General features: G+C 36.5%; 1 protein-coding gene across 1 annotated transcript in view; it reads left to right on the plus strand.

Moving 5' to 3' along the window:
• The window catches only part of NEK11 (NIMA related kinase 11), a 78,238-nt gene that overhangs the window by 2,890 nt on the left and 55,706 nt on the right, over positions 1-19,642 (plus strand). Inside the window, exons 2-3 of the mRNA XM_041407842.1 lie at positions 10,810-10,975; positions 16,005-16,123. Of these exons, the coding sequence (XP_041263776.1) occupies positions 10,810-10,975; positions 16,005-16,123 (285 nt within the window). The remainder of the gene's footprint in view (positions 1-10,809; positions 10,976-16,004; positions 16,124-19,642) is intronic.

Consider the following 19,642-nt stretch of genomic DNA (forward strand, 5'->3'; position numbering starts at 1 on the left):
GTTTGGTTTTTTTTTTGGTTTTTTTTTTTGTAAATTTTATTTTCTGGTGAAGGACTTTTGATCCTGTGTATGATTCTCACTGAGTGTGACAGAGGGTTAAATATCTCAGATAGAAGTCCCTGCAATTTAGGTGAAAGCAGCAGAGTAGAGAACAAAAAGAACCTCTCATAGAGAGAGAGAGGTCAGGACCTGGGACGTTCTTCACTATGAACAAAGTCTCTCATGTACTAAACAATCTATACAGGAGAGAGATTATCCATTTCTCCCCTTCTTTTGGAAGAAACTAGAATCAGAATTCATATCTTAGACCCTAAAGTCAGTTAAGCACAAGAGACACATCTGTACAAAAACAAGCTTTTTAGTTCCAGTTTACACAGGATGTCTTAGTTTGTGGATTATTTGATATTTATTTGTTCCTGGACATTATGGCCCTAGACCTACCCAAAGCAGAGAACTTGGTTCAGATAAAGAAAGTAGCAGGGTTGTGGCAGCATTTTTACAACTAAGTAATATTCCTGCAGTCACTTCTATGCTAGTCCCCTGAATATCTTCTCTGTTAAAGATAACAGGTAATTATGGCTAAAGACAAAATTGTTTACAGCAGAGATAAGTTCAGCACTAGCCTTGAAGGACAGCGCCTTCACTTAAAGAAAATGAATGTCCTGATCAATTGTGCTGAGGGAAGCTCTGGGTTAAGTGTCACTGATTCACAACCAAGTATGGGCAAGCAGCTGAAACCACAGTAGGCAATAGGCACTTCTAGTTCATAAATATTCACAAGGCATTTATGTGTCCCTGTGGTGGAAAGGACACGCTGACAAGTGCCAAACTCCCTGGACTGCTCCACTGTGTGGTAACTGTGGGGTGTCCGCTCATCTTCTGCATCTGACTTGCATTATAGCTTTAATCCAGACTCATGCCAGGATTCCTTGGAAACTGTGGGCTTAGCTGAATAATTTATCATGTGACTTTCAATTATTTATGACTTCTTATAACAAATGATATAAAATCTAAAGGTGGGAGCGATTTGTTCCTTATGAATATCCAAGTGACAGTCAGCAGATTGCTGTGTTGTCAAATCCCCGTGTTTGCTGCCTGTTTGCTTCTCTGAAGGTATTCCAGTGGAATGGTCATTTGATGCTGAATTGATTAAAACAGAAACAAATTGTTCCCTGCCGGTTGTTGTGTGCATGTACATCTAATGACACTGCTTTCCTTTATTCTTCTCCTTCATTTAATTATAAAAATTAGAAATTAAAACTGGAACTTATTAGGGCATTTTAGATTTGTGAAAGAATATTCACGATCTCCTTGAAAACTGATCAAAGGTGCATTTGCTGTTGGACTTTCCCGATTGTGACTTATTTTTAAAGTCCTGTCACGTGTACCTGTACTTTTTCATGTGAGGCTCAGCTGCCGTACCATGCCTGCTCACTGGGTACGGTCATGCTTGGCCCAAATAAGAGACCATAAAAGCATTGACCTTGTGGATTTAGCTAGAGCAGTTTGAGAAGTGAGCCTTCATGAGCTTTCCACTTGAGTGGCCAAGCATGACTTTCATATTTTGTGAGCAATGTTACAGCAGTCAAGGCCTAGAGCTAAGTGCCCAAGTAATTTCCTTGCTGAACCTCTGTAAGGGCGGCTGATGCTCTCGTGCTTTAGTTCAGAGTACACCTGCAATGGAGGTTGCCAGGGAGTGAAACTCTTAAGTGTTTTGTTTCAAGTTTAGCAGGCAGTCCCAGCTATGGCCACAATGATTTCAGATCTAGTGCAGGCCAGTACAGTCCTGATTCAAAGACAAGATTGATAACCTCAGACCCACACAAAGCAGCTCTCACTGGAATCCCTATGGGAAGGTGCTTTAGTCCGTACCTCCTGCAAGCCTGTCAGTGCCCAGCTTTTCCTGCAGCCCAGCATGGCACAGTAGGGCTCCTCCAGCTGAATGCAAGTAAGTTTAGGATGCTCCTGTGCTGGATAAGGCTCCATGGGTGCTGCAGGGTAGCTTGGCATTGAAGCACAAGATGTAAGATTTCACCCTGCCTATGCTGGTGATGGATTTGGCAATTTAACGTCACAGCCATGCTGCAGTCCTTTGCACAGGCAATTACTGTCTTTAATTTTCTAGTTCCCTCATAATCAAAAGCATAAAACCCAGCATTCAGTGGCTTCTTTGGAAGCAAAAGATCCATACTGGAACATGTCAAGACCCTTTGTTTTGCTTGTGTAACACAGGAGTCTGTGCAATCCTCCTCGATGCTGTCTGATACAACCTTTACATCTGCTCAGTCACCTTTATGAGCTTTGGTGGTATCATTACTGGTTGTTGTTTTTTGGGGTTTTGTACTGCTTTCCTTTTAATACACCTTTCGTAGACTAAGTATGGGAATAAATGACACGGGACTCCATTTTCTTCATGGTGGAAAAAGGCCATTCTTTATTCACATAACTAATTTTTGTAAAGTATTACAGACCTCATGTGGGGCTCTAATTGGTTAATACTTGTCTTGCCAATTACTTTTATTGGTTAGTAGCAAGTTGTTTTTCTGTATTCATTGGTCACTCAAACTCTCGGTGTACACATGCAGGGAAGTTGTTTGTGAAAGATAGTTTTAATTTTTCTATCTAAAGGTGCAAAAACAGTTTATGCAGGTGCAAGCTGTTTTTTACCCAGGAATAGATTGTTATGTTAACGAATTGCTCACAACAGGACTGCTTTCACATGGGAACTTGCAAAATGCTAGCTTTGACAAGGCCAGCTACTAATTCCAGGAGAGCAGGCTTGATTTTATGAAGCCTTTATGATTTTTCTACCTTACTGCAACACTAAGTAGCCTACTTTTTCATTTTTGGTAGGACTTGTCCATTTGACTGGGGAGGATTCTAACTAGGTCTTTAACATATGTAAGTGGGAGGCAGCGTGCCTTAATGGAAATACTGCTTGGGTTTACAATAAATCTTGTCCCCCACCGAGCCAAGATCCCAGAAGCTCAGTGCTGCAGCACTCACCACATTCTGCTCTGATGTGCAGGCAGTGAGCAGGGCTGGTGGTTGAGTTCAGTGGTTTGAGAATTGTTTACAAGTAACATTTTCAACATTGGGTGGAGAGCTGTGCTTAGGGCATTATTGGGGAATTACCTTTCTTTGAGGTGCATGGCAGAGAAAGAATTTAATGATTTTGTAATTAAGCAAATGCCTTGAGATCACTTCTGTCTCATTCATTTTGCTGAAACTAGCTTTCGTGCATTTGTAAGCTAGTTTTAGTAAGAAAATGGGGAGAGGTGCAGTGTTATTATTTAGGTGGAGCTGTGACCACCTGCCTCATAGATACTGTAGGTGTTTGAAATATTTGAATATGCCTGTCTACTCTATCTTCTTATGGGCTACCCTTGTTGGCAAGGTGTTTAAAGTCTGCATCAAGGTAGTTTAAACTTCTTCCATGCAGAATGAGCCTCCAGTATTTTGTTGCATTCAGTACATTGTAATCATAAAAATGCTGCAGCGAGTGGAATAAATTCTGGATTTTCTGGACAGTCAGTATACTTTTTCTAATTTTTTTTTCTGGTTTGTTTTGTTGCTGTGCTTGTGTGACTTACTGTAACTGTAATTCTTAGTTCATTGTTTTCCTTACGTCCACGGTGTGCCCTTCAAGTGTTCTAAATGTTGCTGGGTAGTTGCTTAAATTTTGAATTCCATGTGTTTCACTGACTGTTAAGACCAGAGTATCATACTCAGAAGGGCTTAAAAGTATTAAAAGATTTTTATCAAACAGGGGATATTATATGCAATTAATTTCCTCAGCATTGCTTGATTCCCTTTCCTTTGATTGTAGACTGTTTAGTAATGTGCTTTTGTAAAGTTATAAATCATGCTTTTATTTTTTTCTACGCTCCTCTTTTTTTTTTATTTTTGGTACTATAGATACTTGAATGCATATAAAAAATAAATATTGAAGGAGATGCCTGATGGAAAGAGACATGTAGGGAGAGTGAATTTTCTTATTAAAGTTGCAGCAATTACTGTTTAAATTACTTTTGGGAATTAGTTGCTCTGGAAGGACAATACTGTTGACATAAATATCCTTGCAACAGTGAAAGGAACACAATTCTGCTTACAAATATATTTAAATTCAGAAGAGAACCAGTAAAATTTTAAATTAACAAGTGTTTTAGTTGAATTTCTATGGAATGCATACTTACAGAAATTTTTAGTATATCTGGTTTCCCTTCAGAACTCCTCTTGTTCAAAATAGTCTGTTTTCTGTTAACTGACGAATATAGATCATGATATGAAGGTCTTTCTTCAAAATTTCTGATTGAAACTAATCTAAAAATTCAAACTAATTTCTACAGAAGGAAAATTCTTTTTTGGCAGATGTTCTGCCCAAGGCTGTTAGCTGAAGAGTTATAACGTGGCAATTATGTTTAATCATATTAAAAAGCTTGACAACAAAATTCTGTATTCAGTCTTGAGTTCTGTAATGGTGTCTCCTCTTGTTTGAAAGCAAATGTTAATTAGCAGAGAGCAGTTAATTGTAAAGTATATTGTCTGTGTAATGAAATAACAATACTGGTTTAGAGGATTTGTTGTGTGATTTAAGTTTTCAAAGATAGAGAGAATAAACCAATTATTTAGTCCTTGTTGTATTTCTCAAAAATCCCATTTAGGTTAGGGACAGCATGGTGTTTCCTTGCATTCTTAAACAGGACTAGGCTGTGGGGAAAAAGGTTGGATGAACAGTAGAGGGGGATAATGCAACATGTAACCATAAACTGTTGCTAAATAGAAGTACATTCACAGGTATTAGTCAATATCTCATCATCCGTTTTAATAATTTTTCTGTTAAGACACAAATTTCTTCTGTTTAATCACAGTCTATTAGTATTTGATTTAGAGCTGAAACATATGAATGGACTATAAATGTATTTACATTTTATTTTTCCATTTCTTTGTAGGAAAAAGTTCTAATTTCAAAAATATATCTTTAGAGAAAAACTCGTCCTTTATTAATCAATGCCTACTTTTATTCTGCCATTCTTAATTAATGTAGATGGCTACCCAAAGTATCCCAAAGAATTATTCACAATAAATGTATTTATATATCTAAATAAATAATTCCCATTTAATTACTTGTTCGGCTCTGTGGAAGATAACACAATTGCTCTGCTAATTACTGTTTTTTTCCCAAGTTGGCACATATGGTTGACCAAAAATAATTTAAATTATGCCCCTTTGTATAAATGAGTTTGTATAGTGCAGAAGAAAATGATATAAGCTGTATTCCTTGAGGCTAACTTATTTCAACAGTATTCTCTTTCCAGAAAATATATTCTACGTTTTTTGGGATACTAATTAGGAATTGTTAATTTTCAAATAAGCATAAACTGTTTTCATCATGAGTTGGCCTGTTCAGTGTTAGTGCATATGTTAGAGCATTTGAAAATTTGGCATCTTGAAAAATATTTGTAAATGCTGTAATTGTGACTTGCTGATAGAAATGGAGAGTGAATCATCCATTTCACTTGCAAATTTAAGAAATCTCATTTCCATTCAAAGACATTAAAGCAAGGTTAAATTAGCTAAAGTGCTTATTCAGAAAATGAAATTATATTTAATCCATCTGCAGATATTACAGCACTCATATAGCGCTTGAATCCATAGTGGTTAACTCGGGGATTAGTTCTTAGAGTCTGTGAATGTTCATGAACAGTGTGAATAGGCTGTTTTGGAGCACAGAAAAAACCAAGTTGCTGGTGACTCTTCTGGCGTTACTAGGAAGTCAATAATGTCCAGGGGGATGACAAAAGAAATGCAGCATTTGACTGAAGAAGCTATGCAGCGGTACTTGGTATTGAAAAGGAGTTATGGTTTTAATAAATCCACAGTGGGCATGTGAAACCAAGGTTCAATTTTAGAAGTTCCATAGTAATATTTGGGTCTGAAATGCTTTGGATAATGAGTAAGTATGTATATGTAAGCAGGAATACCAAACAGCACTTGTTTTTCACTGGAAGTGTGATAATCTTGATTTTCCCATAGAAATCAAGTGCTCTTAATTTACTGTGTTTCTTTCCTTAGCTAAAGCTAAGAATTCTTCTAGGTAGTACTTATTAGTCTATGCTGACTTCCTGTATTGCATAGTTTCACCAGCTTCCTCTTTCTCCAACAAATAGATGCATGCCTTTAAGTTATCTGACCATGCAGACACTGGTGTTCCAAATATGATGGATAAAATGTAAAGAATGACTATTTGAGTCTTTGTTGCTAAGTTGTCAGCTGCCGAAATGGTGGGTGGCATAAGGTGCCTTTGTTAACATACATGTCTGTAGGCACACGGTGCCTTTGCTACCATATTTCCTTAACAGTTTTAATAGTGTGGAAGCTTTATGAAAACTTTCTGCATGAAGGTTGTCACCTCTTCTTCGTTTTGGTCCCCATTTGCAGAGCTGTACCTTCTCTGTTTGCCATTTGATAAATGGAACAGAAAGTACCATTAATTAGACAGGCATTCCTTTAATTTTATTGCTTGTGACCAATTTCAGATCCAGTAACAGACCCAGTAAGAGGTGATGCATTTTTTTGCACCTGGTCCTTGTACTGAGGAGTTACCAGGGTGAAGTGGTAGTCCTACAAAGGTCAGCATAGATAGAAACAGAGCACACAGTTATGGGTTATGTCACACTCCATAGCGGCAATTCAAAACCTAAATGAAATTATAATTAACTGCAGTTAACTGAAAAATTGCCTTTGTAAAATGAAGCTGTTTAATTAAAAGCTTCAACTTTTGATCATATATTCCTAGATCACAGTTTTTCTGTTATTTTATCAGACCTATTTATTCTTGACATTAGAAGAGTTATATTTCTTTTGCTTCCTTCTCAGCAAGCAAATTTACCTAGGCAATAATTCATATTGCAGTTTACTCAATAAACAGAGTGCATTTTGAGAAACACTGCCTTTTAAGAATTGCATCTGATCCAACAAACCAAATTATATAATAATAAAGCATGTCACTGATGTAAACAAATACCAGATGGGTTGTAAAACATCAGTGGAAATAGACTGAGATAAATACTGCTGTGGTGTATTGTCAGTCACTAGTAAAGCTCAAAAAGGGATTCCCACTGCGTGCCTGAATCCTGGAGGGTTCCACCTTCATGTTTGTTTTTCTCTTGCTTTAAGTCTCGCTGTCTTTTAAAAGATTGGATTTTTAGATTGCATTAGATTAGATTTGAGTTTTTTTCCTACTTGCTCCCCATTATTGCACTTTCAGATCCAGTGTTTGGCTGCTTTTCAAAGTGTGACAATGCAAGCCAGCAAGGTTTTGCTAATGGAAATCAGAAGTGTTCCCAGGGAAGGAGTGTGAGCCTGTTGAGGCATGGGCACTGTGGAGTCTGGGATGTTGCTTTCTGTATTTTGGGATGTGGGAGTGGGCTCACCTCTCATGTTGTTTTCCCACCCTGAAGGGATGGATGTTGTTACCTGTACAGACCCAGCTTCCTCCAGGATGGATGTACATGGTGACAGTTGGATTTTTTACTCTTCAGATGTGAATGCTTTCACAACAAGGCTCTTTCAGTTGTGGATAAAGATTCAAGATAAAGTTTGAGATAAAGTTCAAGATAAAGTTTAAAATGTGTTTCCATTATTGATTGATTATAAGGCTTTTTCCACACGGTTAAAATCCAGAGGATGTTGTTCCGTATTTAATATATCTTCTAGTGCTTCTGAAATAAAGTTTTCTAATTGTGTGTTGATTGACATTTTATCTTTAGATACACAATCTAGTGGTGGACTTGGCAGAGTGAGGTTTGTGCTTGGACTCAATGATCTTAAAGGTCATTTCCAACCTAAACAATTCTATGATCTACTTATGTGTTGTATTCTACACTAAGTCAAATTTATAATAATATTAAAATTTAAATCAGCATATCTCATTTACCATTTTGTCAGAAGGGGAGTTAAATATTGTATTTGGAGGATATCCACATTTTTGTGGCTTTACCTGGTTTTCTGTATATGCCACCTAGATCACTTTTTCTTTGTTCATGTGGTAAATTTGAGATTTCTTAGTTCGTGCAAACAGCTTTAAACCTTTTAAATCCTGCCTAATACTTGAACCAAAGTGGCAGAAAATATAGGGGCAGATTTTTTAAAAAAACTTGACTTTCAGGTGGCTCTGTATACTCCAGATGGAGTCTTAATAAAATCTGAACAAGAGAGTGTATTATTCCCAAAATCCAGAATCAATATTCCTGTAACACTCTTCAAAAAGTTTGTTCAAAATACTTCAAACAGTTTAGAAAAAATAGTCAAGTAACACAATGCAGGCAGATTTTCAGCAGATGACATACAGGTACCATGTCTGAATTATGAGCATTCATGGCTCACTCTTTATTATTAGTCAGCTGTAAAATGCAGGTTGGATCATATAAACAGAAATGTTTTGTCACCTTCAAAATGTAGAGATGGATTTTATTGGTAGAGAGGAGATGCAGTCAGGATGGTTGAGCTAAGAAAGATTTGTTGTTTTCTTATGGTTACTAAGAATTTATTTGTGGATCTATCAGCCTATTTGACATCACCAGGGGTGCCAAATTTGAGTTATCTTAGGAGCCGTCTAAAGCACAGGGTGTGCCCATTCAGGTAGAATTTACTTGTGTAAGTACTGAAATGGAGTAGGGTGAATTTAAGCACTCTTTAGGTGTTTTATGTATTAAAAAGTACAACTAATTTATATAGATGAGTTTCTGGCTGCAGACTTTTATTTTCCTTGGTTTTCTTCTAAAGATAACAGAAAAGAGCCACTTCAGATCTGGAGACTTCTCCATTTTCTCTGTGTGGCTTCTGAGAGTCTGACAGAGCCTCTTTGTCAACACTTAATGAACACAGAGTTTTTTAAGTACATGTCTTAAATTTTAAGTGTATTTACTGAAATATTACCAAAATCTTTGCAGAATGTATGAAGTCTAGTTAGCTTCTTCATATTTAATGCAGTAAAATCAAACCTTATCTACATATAGACACTATACACACATATTCCAGAGGCATGCCTAATCTTGATTGCATCCAAAAGTTTTCTTTCTAGAAGCAAATGCCTTCCAGCTGTGGGTATGAATTAGAATTGTGTTGCAGAAAACCAATACCTTATTTACAAGAAGTATACTTTCTTGATTTCTTCTTCTGGGAATTAATTTAAATAAGAAAAACACCTGTCATCTTGTCTGACAGCTGATGACAGCTTTAAGATCACTGAGTGACTAAGATGACAAGCTACCTGTACACATCAACACATCAGGCTTTTATTGCTGTCTTGGGTGTGCAAGAAACTGGTATTAAGTAGTCTTTAACAAGGACTCATCCTGTTTGTCAGTTCTGTGACATGATTTTTATGAAGGAAGGGGTAAAGGCCCACGTCAGCTGAAGATGAGGAGATTGCAGTAGGTATTGCCTGTCTGTGTTCCATGAAGCTTGTCTGCAGAGATGGAAACAGATCAAAGGGCATGGTTTTTTTTTCATCACAATTCCTGATGGAGATTAGGCAAGTTTATATGAAAATTCAAACATTGCTAGTCAGAAACTGATTGTTCAGACTTAGGAAAAAAATTTCTCATGATGAAACACAGCTTTTTTTTTTTTTTTTTCCCTCCTCTTAGATAAGATGAATTATTGTAGCTTTATTACTGTCATGTTTAATTACTGTAACTTTACAACCATGCTCTATTGAATGGGGAAATTACTAAAAGCACTGTGGAAACTTCCCTTGAGTCTGAAACTTGCCTTTCATGTATTCAAAAGTTTGGGGAAATTCACCACTTTGTTTCAGTAAACAAACATTGTATTCTCTAATAGTCTTGAATATATCCTTCAGAAAAGACCTATCATCTATTCTTCATTAACTGGTAAACTAAATAGAAGTGGAATGTGTTGTATTGTCTTTTTAACATTTCTTCAGGAAAATCATGGCAAAATGTGCTTTCTTATAGTGCCCTGCACAATATTTTCCCTTACATTTTTCCAGGTCAAGTTAACAGTAAACAGGCCTATTCCAGCTTCTGTATAGAGCTAATTCTGAACTACAAATTCTCCTATGGCACATTCATATGTTAAGATTAGAGAATATTAAAAATCCCTACATTTTCTCAACATTTTCCCTGGGATTTAGGGTCTTCCTAAACAAACATTAAATACTAAAGGATTAGAAATCATTCAAACAGTGTAATTGGATTCCAGCCCCAAATCTAGATTTGTATTTTTCACTCATGTGCTCAGGTGAAGGACAGGCCGATTTTAGGGAAAAAAAAATGGACAGCCTGAGTTTATCACCAGAAAAACAGCCACAGAAATATTACTCTCTATGATTTTTCTCATGCCTCCATGGAGAGACTTGGGCAGAAGCTGCAAATGCAGTTTCTTGCTACTCCTTATTTAATATATGAATCTTGACCATATGCTCTGAGTGGGTTTGAAATCACTTAGTTTTGATTTTTTGTTTATGTTTGTTATTATGCAGTAATCCATAGCACTGAAAACATGTTCTTAAGAAAACAGTGCAGTAGGTAATTAGTGGGAGAAATATTTCAAAACAGTATTTTTAATATGTTGCTTAATCTATGTGGTGACTAGCATATTTATTTGATTTTTAATGCATTTTCATTGTTTACCCATATTTGCCTCATCATTTCATGTTGCCAATAGGTGGTCAATGTTACTATTTTGCATTTAATGAAATTTTAATGGGATTTGAATGTTATATATTTTTATATTTTTCTAGTTTTATTAATATAAGTATTTCCTTTTTTTCTCCTCTAGAAAGGTCCTAAAGGAAATCTCTGTAGGAAACCTAAAGCCTAATGAAACAGTTGAAGCAAATCTGGAAGCACAACTACTCTCCAAATTAGACCATCCAGCCATTGTCAAATTTTATGCAAGCTTTGTGGAGCGAGATAGTTTCTGCATTATCACTGAGTATTGTGAGGTGAGACTGAAGAAATGTGAAAACATGTGTGTATTAAAATAGAGTCTTCTAAGAAGCCATTTTATAAAATATTTTACTTTGAATTTTAGTCTTTATTTATTCCTTGTGGCATCACGTGCTACTTGTTAGGTGTGTTCCTTTCAGATAAGGAATGTTACCTGCTCAGATGAGACTCATTGACAAATAAACCACAGGAGAAGAAATAGGTAATTTTATGTGCAAGTTCTTCTGTTTTTACAAGGGCTACAAGAAAGACTTAAATGCAGCCATGCTGCCAGATCTGTGGGAGATCTCAGAAAAGTTGTACCACTTGTGTGTGATAGGTGAGAGAGGAGGAGACTGTGGGCATGGGGGCACGAAATAAAATCTGATATAAATGAGGAAGGGAAAACTCGCTTGTGGTTTGGAGGTGATTGCAAGAAGCTTAAGCCTGATCACATGGATGATGAGTTTGGCAGCAACATTGGCTTTATAAAATTAAAATCAGTGGGAGTCAAAGACCAGAGTGTAGTGGATACAAATATTAAAGCAGGATTTTCTACAATATAGTTACCATTAATTTTTTCACTCCAGCATTTGGTTTAAGAACATTTTGCTGGAATCTGTTGTAAAGCTTTCAAATAAGAATTTAAGCATATTTAAGCCAGTTTTTAGTAGTTTATATAAAACAAGCGCCTACTTTGTATTAAATATAAATGTGCTCTTTCAAAAAAAATCTGTCATACATAAAGTGATCTTTTTATGAAACTGTGAAGCAAACTCTTCAGTTGTGCTCTGCTAGACATGCTGAAAAGCTGTGGAAGATAATGAACTTAGACTACTGGGTTACCTGAACACAAATCAGATTTGACTTCACTAATCACACTTCTTCAAGATTTTAGCTTTCATGGGAATAATTAAACAAGTACCATTCCTGTCATTTGTTTCTTCCTTGGAAGCTTTCTTTAATGATAGTTAAATGCATATTTATTACTGGGATATTTAAAAATTAAATCTGAAATGTTCAGTTCTGTGATACAATCTGAGTATTTGTTCATGTATTATTTTAACACATGCAGAAGCTTTTTGTGCCACTCCCTGTATGTCTGACAGCTGGAGTTTGAGAATATTGTCAGCTCTTTGAGGAAATCCAGAGCTCAGGACTGAAGGATTATTCTAACTGTCCAGCTATTCTCATGCACTTACAGTTTTCTCTCTACTAGCAGTACAAAATGACCCAATACCAGATCAATTAAAGATGTAGGAATAAAGGAACCTATTTCAGCAGCACTATAGTGCTTTTTCTCTGTCCACTGCTTTTCACTTTTTACTCTTTTTTTTTTTCATTTAGCAAAAAGTTATAGGTGTGAATAAAAAAGAGCATGTGATAGAGTAATCACAAGCATCACTTCTTGGAGCTTTGGGGTTTTTTTATGCAGGCAATATAAACTACCTTGCATGACAGTGTTTTGGTACAGAGTTACCCTAAGATTTGGGAGTCACATCCTCAAGCAGGTGAGAATGTATTACAGCAAGGCAGGTAAAGGAAGAGAAAATGTATTAATTGGCTATGCACTGAATCTTTTCAGTTTTGAGTCTGCTAGGTGAGGTCAGGATGACACCTGGCCCAATAGGATGTGCTTCTGACTTTTCCCCAAAGGACAGGTTCCGTGGTATCATTGCATTTATGCCATTACAACATATTTCATCGAATGCTCAGTACAAAGCAAAGTTGCACACGGTGGTACAAAGTTTCTTTTCTATTTCCAGAGTATTTCCAGAAGGTATACTTTTGTATTTACTTATCTATAACCTGCCTTTGAATGTAGTGGGATTTGGGTGTTTTGACCTAAAAGATGCCAGTTTAAACCATCCATAAACTGAGAATGAGAAAAATGTCATGCTACCTGATCCTTGCTTGGAAGTCTAGTACGTTCCGTCTCTCATGCAAAGAATAATTACCAGATTGGCAGTAATTGCTACTCTTGGGCAGGCTCAAAACAAAGAGCACACATTAAGTTGGCATGGAAACAGAACTACCCCCCTGAGCTCTATTCTGTTCTCTCCAAAGTACTGTGACTTATTAATTAGCCACGGTGCTTTGTTCATTCTGGCATGAGTAGCATGGAGTGAGCCTCCAGTGCAGCTGCCCCGTGCTATACCTTGTCCTGTGAAAGAAAACCAGTGACATTGGTCTCCATGGCTCAGCTTACATCTTTTATTACAACTGAATTCAAAATTATAGAAAAGTATATTTGTTCTCTTTTGATCTTACTTGTTGAGCTTCTTAGACACTTTCCCCAAATGAAAATCTTATGGGTAGTATAAACATTATCAGCTAAGACTGGTTTCAAACAAAAATTCCTTAATGAACCTTGGATTTCATTTTATCGTACAAATTTGACTTCAATAATATACAGTTTTCACAAAGCAGTTACTTTTAAAATTGCATCATTTTAATGTATTATAAAGCAGAACTCCTTGTACTTTTCCCCCAGGCAATTATTTATGTCCCTTGACTGCGGTCTCAGCTGTGATGTGAGTACACATATGCTAAGGAAATCTGAGCAAAAGGAATAACTAAAGCAGTCAATGCCTGTTCACGTTATCAGCTCTAGATGCTAAGCTGTTTTAGATAATTTACTGGTGTGTTTGATACTCTGATATTTAAATAGAAACTGCAGCTTGGAAACTCCATATGTACTTAATTTGTTAAATTGTTGAATTCCTTATGAACTTTGTTAGACTGACCTTCCAAAATGTGAAATTGGGTTAAAAATTTTTTTTTCAGAGTTTCACAGCAGCAGTACTTCAGCAAATCTTTTATGATGTGTTTTTGTTTATGATGTGTTTTTTGTTTTTAGACAAAAAATCAAGGGTAAATTAATTGTAGGACATTGAGACCACTCTTCTCTGCTTGAAGATAAAAAGCTATGCAGTTATGTGAGGGCACATGTAGCGCATTATCCAACTGCTTTTGTTCTCCTTAGACCTTTTGCAGGAATTGCCCCCCAGCTTCAGAGTATTCACTACCACAACTCTGTAGGTGCTGCACTTATTTTTCTTTGTGTTTTTCATGGCTATGTATTATTGTGAGAGGGGACACATTGGGTCAGGGTGATTGGAGCCTGATGCACTTCATTTGTCCTCACCTGGATAGTCCACAGTCCCCTGAGGCCAGCAGCCAGCTGACACATGTTTGAGCACCCCCTCAGTCCTGGGCTCTGGATGGTTTGGGGCTTCTGTCTGGAACAGTTTCTTTTATAATAATGACTCATTGTTTTCAAGGTGCATGAGTAGACTGAGCCACAGCCCATCTGGCTGCCATGCAATGGAGTACCCAGCAAGAATTTTTCTTTCTTTCTTTCCTCTTCTCTGCTGTAAGCAACCAGAGGGAAGCTGCTGAACATTTGGAGTTGCAATGGGGATGCAGCTGCTGAGAGTTCCAAGTTCCCAGAAGAGCTTCTCTCTGGGCTGCAGTAGGGCAGCAGATGGAGAGCTGAACCCATATTCCCTTCCCTAGTGTATGAGATGATTCAGACATTTCAATTAAAAAGTTGCAGGACATTGTCAGGGAATGCATTTTTGATAGATGACAAAACAGATTTGCTTTGTTTTAACACACTTAGTTTGGAATGTTGTAACTTAGAAATCCATAGAAATTACTGTAAACTCACGTCAGAAGCACAAGAATATATAGATCTGCAAGGACAGAATGTGCTTATTTTGTAGCAGCACTAGAAAGCACTGGTGTTTGGAAAAGAAAACTAAGAAATGCTGAAGACATCAGAAAATGGTGAGAGTCAACAGTGCAGAGGAATACAGGGATAATGATGGGAAATGATGGTACTGTACAGTTGTACTGGCAAAATGGTTTCTTGTATATGGCACATAAAGCTTCTGATTTTATGTGGAATGTATAATGTAAAAATAATGATTTATGGCTAATAAGCTGTCCTGATATAAGGTAATTAGTGACTAGAATGTAATCAGAGTCACAGTCCCTTTGCTCTGGGGTTAGCTACCTCAACACATTGCTTACCATTAATGTGTGTGCATTCTTGTAGACAAAATTAATTTATTTTATAAACTGGATAAACAATCAGCTGATAACCACTTGTATTTTTTTGAGCAAAAATAATTAGTTTCCTGGAAGTCTCAATGTCCTCTTTCATTGTGTTGTTGTACAACTGGTATTTGCAAATATCTGGATTACAGTTTTCAAGTAGTCTTTTTCTGGATATATTTTCTGGTTTATTGGCACTCCCTGCTGTGTGTCCTATTGTTCCATTCTTAGTGCTACTTCAAGATCAGTTATTATTTTAATGAAGTATCACAATAACACATGCTACGTATTCTTGAGGTTTTAAATCTGCTTTGTTTCTGGCAAAAGTTTGAAAGAGGGCAAAGTATCATGACTAAAGAGACTGTATTTTAATTCTTAAGAGGACATGGTTGCTTTGACATGGTTATTATAACATAATAAATGAATGCCACTTGAGTATGCAATGTTTGACTGGAGTGGAAATGCTTTTCTCAAATTTATTAACTTATTCAGACCAGTCACAGCAGATTATTTTTACCTAAGTGTCTATGTCACAGCCTGTCAGTGTAGGCCCTCATCATAAATCTCTGCAGAGAAACTGTATTCCTACAATGGGATCCATCCCTTCCAAAGGCAGACAACTAGATGACTGAGAGAATTGCACTAAACAGGTGCGTGTTCCTTTGTGTTGCCTGTAAGGTTTGGGCTGACCTGCTCAGATGCTGAAGTTGGCTGACATGAAGGAAGAACAGTTGGAAACTTTGGTGATCTTGTGTAACACTAAGAGAAAACAACAAAGCCAGACTGGTTGATACCATTTTGATCCTCACTTGTTTATGCTTTTGGTGCTGGGAGATTTCTGAATTCATGTGCACATACTGATTTTACAGACCTACATGATAGGATGCCTGGAGGTCTAAGGAAGTGGGGTTCTGTACTATGATGAAGGAGATAGCATTTTGAAAACTTACCTTAAATGTACAAATATGTTGTGTTATTTTTCAGGGTGGAGATCTAGACTTTAAAATTCAAGAGTACAAAGATTCTGGGAAGATGTTCACTCAAAGTCAAGTAATAGACTGGTTTATACAGTTGTTACTTGGAGTCAACTATATGCATGAAAGGTACAGTCATTTGATATGAGAGTATTTAGCTTGGGAGGGGAGTGAATGGACTTACTGACTAGTTGGAGGTATTCAAACAGAAATGAAAGTTCTGTTCACCAAACACTGTAGTTAGTTTATGTCTGATACCTCAAGTGTAATTAATTATCTACCCTGCAGGAACATTATGCATTACACCTTTTAGCAGGACAATGGTAAATGTCTTCCAGCATTTAGACACACTTTTTTTCAGAGCCAAATGAAAAATGGAGCACAGTAGAAATAGTTCAATATTGTTAGAAGACAATGGATTAAAAGTTTAAACAAATCACAAAACCAAAGTTATCTTTTTAAAGGGGAGTCAAGAAGCCCATCCTGCACATATTTAATGTGAACCATCCAATGGATATGCTTGAATAAGTCCAAGTAAAATCAGTGGAGTTGCATACATGCATTCTTTGAGAAGAGATGTCACTTTTGACAGCACATCAAAGATTAACTCAAAAAATTACTGCAGGTCATCCAGACATGAGGAGATCACACACAGTTGGAGCAGGGGTAATGTGCATAGATGAATATCCATCTGGTCATCTCCATGAGTTTAGCTCTTGCTTGCAGTGTGATTTAGGCAGGCTGACTGCAGTGATGGAAAGATTGCCCTTTGTCATTTTCCTTATTGTCAGTGTGCTGGACATGTACAATGCCTGTTTGGTCCCTTTCTGCGTCATCCTTTGCAAAGATTGGGAAAAATTTGCTTGCCTGAATTTTAGGTGCAACCAAGCAGTAGGTAGAGAGGTCACCTGTTGTCAAGAGCAACTGGTCCTGAGTTGAACTGGAGTTAAGTGTGTGGGATGTATTTGACCTAAACTGATGGATGCCTAATGAGTTTTTTGCCAGTGTCAGACTGTAGAGGGAGAAGGGCAGAGTGAATTGCTGTCCAAGATGCAAGAGCATTTTTGTTCCTAAATGCCAATTTATGTAGGGCTTGCACATGAAATGCTGCCCTGCCAGTGATGGGAGGACACAAAGAGAACTCTCTTGGGTTGCTATGCTGTTCAGCATTCATCTCGGACCAAAAGGACAGAGGGAAATGGAAAAAAAAAATCCTGACAATTTAACTAAATCACACTTAACCCCAAATCAGTGTGATTTGGGTTTTTTTCTCCCTTGAACTTCAATTTATCAACTTTTCATTAAAAGTTTTGGTGCCCTGGAAAGTCCCCTTTTGGCAAAATCCTTTCCTTAACATATGTGTTTAGAAGATGCATTGTGCAGAATAATAATATAAACATTGCATTTGGACTGATGGTCTTTGTAGGCCACTTCCAATTGAGCTACTTAATTTTATTCTGTGAGTTACTATTTTTGTCTTTCATTTTCTGTATTTTCTTATTCCTCTTTTATCTCCTCTCTTTCTTTTCCTTATCTTCTACTTGTTCTCAAATAAAATCCTGAAAAGAAACTTTATTTGGTAAATATATATAACATTTGATTTCCTAAGAAGTCAGTTAGTTCTCCAATTAAAGCAATTTGATTTTCCAAACAGGATTTTATTTTCTTCTTTTCAATCATAGCTAATAGTACCTCTCCAGACACTTACAAATAACTTGACAGTTTTAATTTATATATATTTATTTGTATTTTCTATTATTTGGCTCTATGTATATAACTTATTTCTTATACAGAGTCAAACAGTAGCTTAAATGGAAAAGTTTAGGCTTAAAAGAATTTAAAACTACCTACAGAAATGTGAAATACTAAACCATAATAACAGCCCTCTGTTTCTTTATACAGGAGTCATGCATGATTTCTTCTCTACTGACATGGGAAAAACTCTAATATATATTTGAATTGCGTTCTAATGCAAAGAAAGCTTTTCCCTAGAATTGGAAGCTTGAAGTGTTTACAGCCTGTGGGTTGGTCCTTCCCCATGCCATTCCTAAGAAAACTCAGATTGTGTGGATGTGAAGTTCATTTATTTATTTATTTATTTTTTCCCCCCAGAGCAGCAAAAATTACTATTTAGGGTTTTAAACATAGACTATTCACTTGATTCACTTGTCTTTCTTGCACAACTTTAGTTCCACACTTTTTGAAAACTCCTATGCTGGAAACTTAATGTAATTTTTTTTATTTGAAACTTGAAAACAAAGTTATCTAGAAATAAATAGATTCAATCCTTATCTGTCGTTGATATAAAGAAAGGGAGAAGTTAAAGACAGATAACACAGTTCAGTGGTCTTATCTCAATGGAGACCTTTAGCATGAAACCATCCTGTAGTGTCTCGTAGTACACACAGCCCATTGCATGTCAGTGCACAAAATTAATGCCACAGAAATTAGGCAATGAGGCCAGTGATTAATTTAACCTCAATTTGAATAAGGTTGGCCATTCTGTTACCCATCATTTTGCTAACCTTTATGAAGAATTTATGAACACAGATTTTTATAAAGTTACTCTTTATGCAAACAGCAGATAATGCAGGGTTCAGGCTTACACAGAGCCTCTTACTCTTCTGCAGAGTTCTTCAGATAGAGGAAAAGAAATTAATTGTGCATGATTTCACGGCAGTGATGTACTTCAGCTTCCCTCAGCTTCACTTGCAGCTCATTCTGTTGCAGGCAAAGCTTCATTCAAGGAGGCTGCCCACTGCTCAGGGCTTGTCCTGTTCTTTTGTGACTTTGAGCCAGCAAGCAGGTACTCTACAGAGCACAGATATGGGTATATTTACAGCCCAGATTTGAAACTGTCCTCAAGTGTTAATTTCTACCCAAAATAACTACTCAATAACTGCTTCACTGTCCATCAAGTAAAGTTCTGCTGGAGCCCGGTTAATTCATGTTGCCTTTATAGGTCTGTCTTTTCCTACAATAAAAAAGTTGCTCTTTCTTTAAGTGGATTCTTTAAGTGGATTTACAGTGCAGGCTTGATATTAATTTCTTCCTAGTATTAAAGAATTCTTTTCAAGTAAGATTTCAGCTGGCACCTTGTTTATCTTCAGATATATCATAGCAGAATAAGTTGCATTGCAGTGAGAGATATCATCATGGAAAGCTGAAAAAATCATCCCAAATATTTGAAATATATGAAAGCATCTTATAATTTTTGGTAATGCAAATAAAATACATAACATTTTCATCAATATGTTGCAAGATTGCAAAAGCATTACATTGTAATTCAAACTAATGTGACCCAAACATTTTTTTTCATCTCCTTTTCAAATAATATGCTATTGAAAGCTTTCTGGATCATTCTTTTACTTCAATATACCTGTTATTACAATGATAGGTATTCAGGAAAGTTTTAGGTTCAAAAATTCTGTGGTTATATTTCTAAAAAGGAATACTGTTAAAAGAAGGTTGAAATCCACCAATTTTCAGCAACAATGTGCAAGAATAATTTAAGTCAGTGAAAGCAAGTTCTTTTAAAGGCTCTGTGTGATGAATGGTAAGGAAAGTCCTTATGAATCTCAATTAACACAGCAAGACTTCTGTAAAAGTGTGTGTGTATGTATATGTACAGACGTATATATACTTATG

This window comes from Onychostruthus taczanowskii, unplaced genomic scaffold, assembly GCF_017590055.1.
Source record: "Onychostruthus taczanowskii isolate IOZ18803 unplaced genomic scaffold, ASM1759005v1 scaffold28, whole genome shotgun sequence".
NCBI classification, from domain to species: domain Eukaryota; kingdom Metazoa; phylum Chordata; class Aves; order Passeriformes; family Passeridae; genus Onychostruthus; species Onychostruthus taczanowskii.